Genomic DNA, 9,768 nt, shown 5'->3' on the forward strand with positions numbered 1-9,768 from the left:
TCAGGGAAAGTGCTCAGGCCCAGAGTTCAAGCCTCACAAACCTCACACACACACACACACAAAAACAAAAACCAGCTATCCTATGAGAAATCTAGGAAAAGGGTAGCAATGTCCAAAAGCAAATGTACTCTTGAGCTGGGAGCATAGCCTAGTGGTAGAGTGCTTGTCTGGCATGCATGAAAACCTGGGTTCTATTCCTCAGTACCACATATAGAGAAAAAATCCAGAAGTGGTGCTGTGGCTCAAGTGTTATAAGCATTAGCCTCGAGGGGAAAAAAAAGCCCATGGACGGTGCTCAGACTCTGAGTTCAAGCCCCAGGATTGGCAAAAAAAAGCATGGAAAGAAAGAAGAAAGAAAGAAAGAAAGAAAGAAAGAAAGAAAGAAAGAAAGAAAGAAAGAAAGAAAGAAAGTCCTTACCTGACTTTGTATAATGGTAACCCATCTGTACATAAGCTTTATAATAATAGTTTTTAAATTAAAAAAGAAATAGGTACCCAAAGCTCATGCCTGTAATCCTAGGTACTTAGGAGGTTGAGTTCAAAGCTAACAGTTCAAAGCTAGCCAGGGCAGGAAAGTCCATGAAACTCTGCCTCCAATTAACTACCAAAAAGCTGGAAGTCGTGTTGTGGCTCAGAGTGATAGAGCACTAGCCTTGAAAAGATAAACTCAGGGACAGTGCACAGGCCCTGAGTGCTAGTTCTAGACAGAAATACCACACACACACACACACACACACACACACACACACACACACACAACACACACACACACACGCAATTTTAGGATATTGTCAGGATTGGGTCAACATGATTTTTTTTGTTTTACTCTTAGCTTTATCTATAGCTCTCTCTGTCTCTGTCCCTCTCCCTCTCCCTCTCCCCTTCTCCCTCTCCCTCTCCCTCTCCCTCTCCCTCTCCCTCTCCTCTCCCTCTCCCTCTCCCTCTCCCTCTCCCTCTCCCTCTCTCTCTCTCTCTCTCTCTCTCTCTCTCTCTCTCTCTCTCTCTCTCATCTCTCTCTCTCTCTCTCTCTCTCGTTGGGTTAGGGAACCATCAACCCATCCCTCCTCATGTCTTAAGTCTCCCATCCCATCAGGGTTGAGCAGCTCCTAGCTTCCCCACGGGACTGGGTGCTTTTGAGTCCTCAGCTTGGGAGTGAAGCCAACAGGCTGAGACCCTCAGATCTCAATCAGGCAGAGATGGAGCCACACTCCAGCCTCAGGGGTCCCCCTTCCAAACCACCTCAATCTGTGCAATGAAAACTAATCCTCCCAGCATCACCCTGACAATAAAATACAATTTAGACAGAAAAAAGAGGAAGGGAGGGAGGAAGGAAGGAAGGGAGGGAGGGAGGGAGGGAGGGAGGGAGGAGGAAGGAAGGAAGGAAGGAAGGAAGGAAGGAAGGAAGGAAGGAAGGAAGGAAGGAAGGAAGGGAAGGATCCATTCTAATCTTTTCATGAACCGACACCTCCTTTCTCCCCACGAGGGGGCAGCATAGCCAAGGGCTGCCAGGACGTCTGAAGCCAGCCTGGTAACAGAATCCTACCTTCTCTCCTTCCCTCATCAACCACTGTGCAATCATTCCAACATGGCCAAACAGACGTATAATGTTTCTCGGGCTTCCAGATCCTCCTAGAAGGGGTTTAACCACACAAAGCCAAGCTGTTCACTTCTTTGAGTTACATACATTGCCTCCAACTTCTCAAAAAACAAAAGGGGGCAGGGAGTGTGGCCTAGTGGTAGAGTGCTTGCCTAGCATGCACGAAGACCCAGGTTCAATTCCTCGGTACCTCATACACAGAAAAAAAAAAAGGCAGAAGTGGTGCTGTGGCTCAAATGGTGGTGCTCTACCTTGAGAAAACCCAAGGACAGTGCTCAGGCCCTGAGTTCAAGCCCCGGGACTGGGCAAAAAAAAAAAAGCTGGAATCTGTTCCCTTCTCCCATTTCTGTACCCTTCCATTCTGGAGTGAAGCCCCCTCTCTCTATCCTCCCTGCAGATACCCTTTTGATGTTTACCTGGAGAACTGGGGGAGTCTCCTCTTGCATGTCTTGCTCAACCTCCAGAGGAGGTCTGCAGAGGACTTTTGTATTCAGTGAAGGTCACTGTTGTATGTCCTGCTGACACATGCTGATGGATTTTCATCCCATGCCAAAAAAAAAAAAAAAAACATGTCATGACTGTTGAATCCTCTTCCGGTCTTTCTCTGCCTCTTCTGGGCTTTTCTTCCCATTCCCCTTTAACCATAATCATGCGGATAGCCTCTTCCTTCCATTATTGGGTATATTGTGTCCTGGAAACTTCATGTGGTAGCCCTAACTCCCGGGACCTCAGAATGTAACTGCATTTGTGACAATGTCTATACAAAGGACATGAAGGTTGAATGAGATGATTACTGTGGCCTTTATCAACCTGACCTATGTCCTTATAAGAAAAAAGAAATTAGCTGGGCATGGTGGCTCACGCCTGTCATCCTAGCTACTTAGGAAGCTGAGATCTGAGGATCACAGTTCAAAGCCAGCCTGGGTACTACAAAATCGTGAGACTCTCATCTCCAATTAACCTCTAGAAAATGGGAAGTGGGGCTGTGGCTCAAGGATAGGGCGGTAACCTTGAGCTGGAGAGCTCAGAGACATCGCCCAGGCTCAGAGTTCAAGCCCCATGACCCCCACCCAAAAAAAAGAGAAAAGGAAGTTAGAACTCAAGCAATCTGAAAGGAGAAACATTGACAAAGCAAGGAAAGAATCCTCCAGCAATGCAGCCTGTTTGATGAAGCTGTGGCTCAAGTAGCAGAGCACCACCAGTAGCAGAAAAGCTCAAGGACAGTGGCCAGGCCTTGAGCTCAACCCCAGACCAGGCACCAAAAAAAAAAAAGGAGGGGGATTATTTAGTGGAAGTCAGCTTTATAAAATAGAAATATTTGCATTTTTCTCTACGATTCTGCCTCATGGAGCAGCTTTACCAGCATTTCCCCATCCTTCTTCAGAAGGTCTCAGAATCAAGCAAGGGATGAATGGCCCCAGCTGTGTGGAAAGGACGGATCATGTGGCCACTCAGGAGGAAATTAATCACAGCCCACAGCGCTGTAAAGGTCACTCCCCACCCCACCCCACCCCCACCCTGGACAACTAGCTCTTTGTGCCTCTGTGGTGGATTGATTTCTTTTCATTCAGCCTCACATACCACAGGATGGATGGTGGTTATAGAAGAAACTCCCTCACCAACCCCTGTTGTACTGAGAGAGGAAACCACGGTATTTACCTTGAGCTGTGAGGTTCTGAGCCAACTGTCACCTCCCTGGCCACCCCTTCCCCCATCTCTCCTCTTGCCTACTGTACTACAGCTACCCTGATGGTCCTCAACGCTCCAGGCATGGTCCTGCTCAGGGCCTTTGCACATTCAGTTCTTTCTGTCATGTGGATGCTTTTCTTGGGATATATATTTAATTCTCTCTCACCTTCCCTAGTTCTCCTAAATGCTACTTCTTCAGCAAAGTCCGTCCTGATCTTCCTATTTCAGTTATTATAACACATTTTAATCTTATCCCTCTTTTCCCTCCATTACACTTCTCGTGTGTTGGGTCCTACTATACATTGTACTTTGTTTCCTTTTTTTTTTAAGATTTTTAATTCTTTTTAATCTGTCTCCTTCAGTAGACTGCCAGAGCCACAGAGGCAGGAAACAAGTCTATCTTGTTTGTTTCCCTTTCCTCAGTTCCTGGGACCTAAAGAGAACAAATTATATTCATGACCTTGATTCACAGAAAGAATATTGAATAAGGCAAAAACCTAGCAACCACAGAAGAAAAGATTAAAATCTGACTGCAAGGCATACACCTGTAGATCCCAAACTCTAGATGCTGAAGCCGAAAGATTGCTTGATAACAGGCTTGGAAAATATAGAAAGACCTTGCCTCAGCAAAGAAAATCAAAGCGGGTGCCAGTGGCTCACGTCTGTCATCCTAGCTGCTCAGAAGGCTGAGATCTGAGGATTGGGGTTCAAAGTCAATCCAGGAAAAAAAGTCCATGAGACTTTTATCTCCAATAAACCACTCAGCAAAAGCCAAAACTGGTGCTGTGGCTCAAGTGATAGAGTGCTAGATTTGAGCACAAAGAGGCTCAGGGACAGCACCCAGGCCCTGGATTCAAACCCCAAGATAGGCAGGAAGGAAGGGAGGAAGGAAGGAAGGGAGGGAGGAAGGGAGGGAGGGAGGAAGGGAGGGAGGGAGGGAGGGAGGGAGGGAGGGAGGGAGGGAGGAAGGATTTATAAATTTGATTACAACTATTACACAAAAACTTCTGTGGATGAAATGAGAAGATGAGTGAATAGTTTTGGATGATATTTGACACGCTTGTCAAATTTTATTAGTACATATAACTATATTGTGTTATGTTATATATAAAGAGCTTTGAAAAAACAATACGGAAAAAAGTATCCCAAGGTAGGACACAACTGGTAGGAAAAGGAAATCCGATGAGCAATGGATCTTGGCAAAGATGTTCCACCCAGAAATACAGGGTAGTATCACTCTGCATCCACTGCATAGACAAAAGTCAAACAGAAAAGAAAAGAAGAAACACTCCAAAATGAGTATTAAGCAAGGCATCGGTTGCTTCCACATGTCATCCTAGCTGCTCAGGAGACTGAGATCTGAGGATCGCATGCAGAAACCAGCCTAGATAAGAAAATTCATGAGATCCTTATTTCCAATGAACCAGCAAAAAGCCAGAAGTGGAGCAGTGGCTCAAGTGGTACAGGGCTAGCCTTGAACAAATAATGCTAAATGAGAGTGTGAGACCCTGAGTTCAAGCTCCAATACCAGAAAATAATAATAATAATAATAATAATAATAATAATAATAATAATAATGAGGACAGAGAAAAGAAAAAGAAAGGTCGTGTACAGATGAAATGAGATTTAGTTCCCTCCAGGAAGAGTGCTGTTCTGGGCTTTAGAGAAGAGGGATTGACCCAAGGTTGTTCTGAAATGTGTCTTACACCTAACAGAAATGTAAGCACATCAGCATTTTCAACTCTCTGTCTCTGCCCCAGAAATCATCCACAGAGGCGGCAGAATTTTTCACTCAGTGTTTATTTGCACACTCTACATAGACCAGGTACACATGAAGCATTTTGTGCATCGACGTGCACAGTCCACCAGCCTGGAAGGATGGATCCATGGGTAACCAGTGGTTGCATAATATCCTAAAATGATTCCACCCAACCCAAGGGATATGTAGAGAACCCAGGGAGGGGAGTTGTGCCGGAGACTTTTACTTTGCAGCCTCAGGGGAGACTACATGAAAAGTGGTTCTCAGAGAGCAGTGGTCCCAACAGTGGCTCTCAGAGGCAGCCCAGTGCTAGAGTGATTGACACATCTTAGATCAATGTTCAGGCACTCGGCCCCACCCCCTTCCACCCAGTCTGCCTGTTTCCCTCTTTTCTTAACTGATAGACACTAGAAACTCAAAAAGGTAGTTGTTGAAAATACGTATTTGGATGAATGAATGGATGATTTATATTCTGTTCCTGAAGCTAGCATATATAAATAGCATTTGGCAAAAAAAAAAAAAAAAAAAGAAGGCCAGGCTTGGGAAAAGTGAAGAAATGTTGAAGAATGAGAGGACATTTTGTTGGTTTCTGAAATGGCACTCAGGCAGGACAGGAAACGTGTGAACTGTCGTCCACACAGGAAAAAGGAGCCACATTTAGTGAGTGATTCATTTGTGCTGAGTTCTGCATAAAAGGCCACATCCAAGCCAAGCACCAGCAGCTCACTACTCTAGCTGCTCAGGAGGCTGAGGTCTGAGGATCAGGGTTCAAAGCCAGCCCAGGCAGACAAGTTCATGAGAGTCTTATTTCCAACTGATCATCATAAACATGAAAGCAGAGATATGGGTCAAGTGGTAGAGTGCCAGCCTTAAATGAAAACCTAAGAGACAGCACCCAGGCTCTGAGCTCAAGTCCCAGTAGTAGCACCAAAAAAGAAAGACAAAATGAGATTTAGGATCCTCCAGTAAGCGTGTTGTTCTCTGCTTTAGAGAAGAGAGACTAGAATCTTCTTCTATGGTGCCAGACATCTCCAAGCAGAGGGAGTGAAGAGAGCCAGGGACAAAATGGCTCCCTGTACTAAGAACAGCACCAGAGGTAGAAATGGAAATGGGTTTGGGCTCAGAAGGAAAACAAAATGAATGAAGTCGCTTTGCAGACTGTGACTTCTCCATCCAATACACAAGACATGCCGTAGCAATGTTCATAGAAGGAGGATAGGCCCTGCGACCAGACACATAGTAGAGAGAATTTAGCTAGGTCTTCCTGTGTGTTCCTGCTGGAAGGCCAGGCGCAGGGATGAGAAAGCCTGAGTGTGCCCAGCCCTGACCCTGACCAGAACAAGAAGGGAGCGTGCCAACAGGAGTGCTGTGCCTGGGAAATGCTGCTTCACACAGCTGAGATCCTGCCTGTACAACCACACTGCCCAGCTGAGTGAGATGGATGGAAGGATGAATGGATGGGTGGAGGGCCGGTGGGTGGATGGATGGATGCACAGATGGATGAATGGTGGATTGATGGATACATAGAAAGATGAATCAGAAATACATATGGATGCATGGATGGATGGATGGATGGATAGATGGATGGATGGACAGATGGATGAACGGATGGACAGATGGATGAACAGATGGACAGATGAACAGATGGAAGTGTATAAAAGGATGACTGTATGGATGGGTTGATGGATAGGTAGATAAGAGAAAGGAAGGACAGATGGGTGGAGAGACAAATGGACAAATGAATGGATGGGAGGATGGATGGATGGATGTATGGATGGACGGATGGATAAACGTGACAACCCAAAGCACAGACAACAGGGCAGCCAACGACTATGGGTTACCACGTAAGATAGACCCACATCTCCTCCACCTCCAGGCCTGGTCTGGACACTGGGAAGTGGGCATTTACAGCCAGGGCACCTCCTACTTCCTACAGGCCTGGCCTAGATCTGGGAGCTAGTTAAGGCTGGGACACTAGGCCCCTAGACTAACAATCCATCTGTCCATTTTGCAGTTCTGGACCTGCCCAGAGAGGCCCTCAAAGAGACCCCTGGCTCCCTCCCCAGCCTCCACATACTGGGCCCGAGGAGTGTGTCTTCAGACGCAGCTTGTGGGGCAGAGCTGGCCGGTCCACAGCCTGGTGACAGTGCCCTGACACAGGGCAGGCGAACCCGAGGGAAAGCCCCTGGAGACCTGCAGAGGAGTTGAGCATCACCTCTGAGGGCCCTGAGGCCTGCTTTCCAGTGGACACAGGTGACCAGAGCCTCCAGTAAGGCTTCCATTCTGATCTGGGCCCCATGTGGCCTTCTAAGATGTGACAGCCAAAGAGTGCAGTGGGGACAGCAGCCTGTAAGGTCCCACCAATTCTCTGGAGGGTCCGGGACTCAGGATCCTGGGAGACCCTGGGGAGAGTGGCTGGGCCAGCCCCCCGGGGAGCCAGCAGGCAGCCCTTGCATCCTGGCACCGCAGCCTGCAGGGAATACGACCTCAAGAGACAGCTGTAGGGTCCAGGCAGAGAATAAAATGGATCGACCACGGTCCGGGAAAACTTCCACTGGGGAGTCGGCAAGGATGAGGTCTGGGGGTCCCTCGAGGGGGGCAGGAGACCGAGGTGAAGTTTGAGGGCTCGCAGCTCAGCCCTGAGGGCGGCGTTATCCTGCAGCAGTGCTGCCACCCTGCCCTCCATGGCCTGGTCGTTGAGCCGTCGCCTCTCCCGGGACCTCTTGGCTGCCTCGTTGTTCTTCTTGCGTTTTTCCCAGTACACTGTGTCCTTCTTCTCCTCCGCCATGAACTCCCGCTGCCGACGCAGGGCTGGCCCCTTGCCCCGGGTGACCCTCAGAGTCTTGCTGGCACCCTGAGATCCATCTGGCAAGTTCAAGACACCCACATCCATGGTTGCTTAGGCCTTTGGGGAGAAGGAAAGGAGTATGGGTGAGCACAGCGACAAGGCATGTGCTAAAAGAAGCTGTAAGGCAGGAGATAGTTAGTCTGTGTGGACACAGACTTCTTGCCACAAACAAGCCATGGGCAAAATTCTGGGAGATCACAGAGGGAGATGGGAGAAGACAGGAGAGAGAGGGACGGGGGAGAGGGCAGAGGAGGGGAGCAGAGGAGAGGGGAAGGGGGGAAAGAAAACATATCACCACGAAGTTACACTGGCTGAGTTGGGGATCAGAAAATAAACACCCACTCATCTGAATTGTGCCCAGATTGTGCCACCCAATCTCCTCCATCTGTGGCCACAATATTGTACCCGCCCACCCATCAGTCTGTATAACCAGCTATCCATACATCCAGTCTTCCATTTGTCCCTCTCTCTACACACCAATCAACCAACCAGCCATCCTCCATGCATTCAGCATTCATCCTCTCAGCAGCTCGGCCACCCCACCAGCCACTCACAACTCTCCTTGCATCTTCCCACCCAAGTGTACATCTACTTCATCCACACATCCACCACTGGCTATGTTTCAGATACAGTCCGCCCACCCCATTCGCTGTTTGAAACTAGACCAGATGGTCAGTGAGTTGGAAGGACACTTAAAGCAGATTTATGGGCTATTGATGATCCAGCTTTATGGCCAAAGCAAGCCTCTCTGGCAAACTTGCAGTACCCAATCATGGCATGTACTCTGCCATCTTATAATTGATGCAACACAAAGTTCTCATGGTATCCCAGCAAAAGCCAACACTTTGTTCTTGGACTTCTCAGTTTCCAAAACCATGAGCTATGGAAACCTGTATTTCATAAATTTCCCAGTCTCGGGTATTTTGTTACAATTACAGAAACTGGTCAAAGATGCCATCCAATGGTTTGTTGCCTGATAGCTTCATCTTATGCTGTGGGTGGTGGTGGTGGTGGTAATATACATGAATTGAACAAGGAGGGTTCAATGTGATATTTCCACAATCTATGTCAACTCCCCTTCTTCCAGTGATTCAAACTTTCAACATGTTGCATTGCTGTTTTCATATACTCTTTTTCAATTGTATCCATCTCTCTGAATTAACTCAGCCCCTTCCTATTGGTTCCCACGCCCTTAACAGAGACTTTCACTTGCCTGTCATGTTTGGTTTTTTGAGTGTATATTAATTGTAACAAGGGATTTTCCCCATGGTATTTCAGAAATGCATATTGTTTTGCTCACAGTAACCCTCCCTCCTGTTTTTCCTTCCCTCGTCCCTCAACCTATAATTTTTTTGGGGGGGTGCTGATCCTAGCACTTGAACTTGGGGTCTGGGTGCTGTCTGTTAGCTTTTTGGCTCAAAGCTGGCATTCTACCACTTGGGCCACAGCTGCACTTCTAGCTTTTTGGTGGTTCATCCTGGCTTCAAACCAGACTCCTCAGATCTCAGCCTCCGGAGTAGCGAGAATGTCCGATGTGAGCTACTGGCACTATTGGTCAACCATTTTCATTGGATGAAAGCTTTCCTGGGGTGGCTGAGATCAGCCTAGGGGGAAAAATGTTTACGCCATACCAACTGAACCAAAACAGCTGGGCATTTTGCTATACATTTGTCATTCCAGCTACTTAGGAAACATACATAGGAGGATTAAAAAAAAATTTCGAGCCAACCGTAGGAAATAATGAAATCAAAAAGGACTAGAGGTGTGGTTTAGATCACAATCTAAGTCGTAATGTGAATTTAAAAAAAAATTTAAAGCCAACTATAGGAAATAATGAAATCAAAAAGGACTAAAGAGTCACAATCTAAGTCAGCC

The 9,768-nt window shown here is 47.2% G+C and overlaps 1 protein-coding gene across 1 annotated transcript; it reads right to left on the reverse strand.

Moving 5' to 3' along the window:
- Nucleotides 1-7,083: 7,083 nt before the first annotated feature.
- Nfilz (NFIL3 like basic leucine zipper) lies at nt 7,084-7,938 on the reverse strand. The gene has a single exon (XM_090329137.1). The coding sequence runs from the start codon at nt 7,936-7,938 to the stop codon at nt 7,084-7,086; it is 855 nt and encodes a 284-aa protein (XP_090185263.1).
- Between the last annotated feature and the right edge of the window lie 1,830 nt (nt 7,939-9,768).

The sequence above is a fragment of the Megascapheus bottae genome, chromosome 1 (assembly GCF_031878675.1).
Source record: "Megascapheus bottae isolate mThoBot1 chromosome 1, mThoBot2.hap1, whole genome shotgun sequence".
NCBI classification, from domain to species: Eukaryota; Metazoa; Chordata; class Mammalia; order Rodentia; family Geomyidae; genus Megascapheus; species Megascapheus bottae.

Coding starts and splice junctions, on each gene's coding strand:
- Nfilz (XM_090329137.1), bottom strand. CDS start 7,938: ATGGATGTGGGTGTCTTGAACTTGCCAGATGGATCTCAGGGTGCCAGC.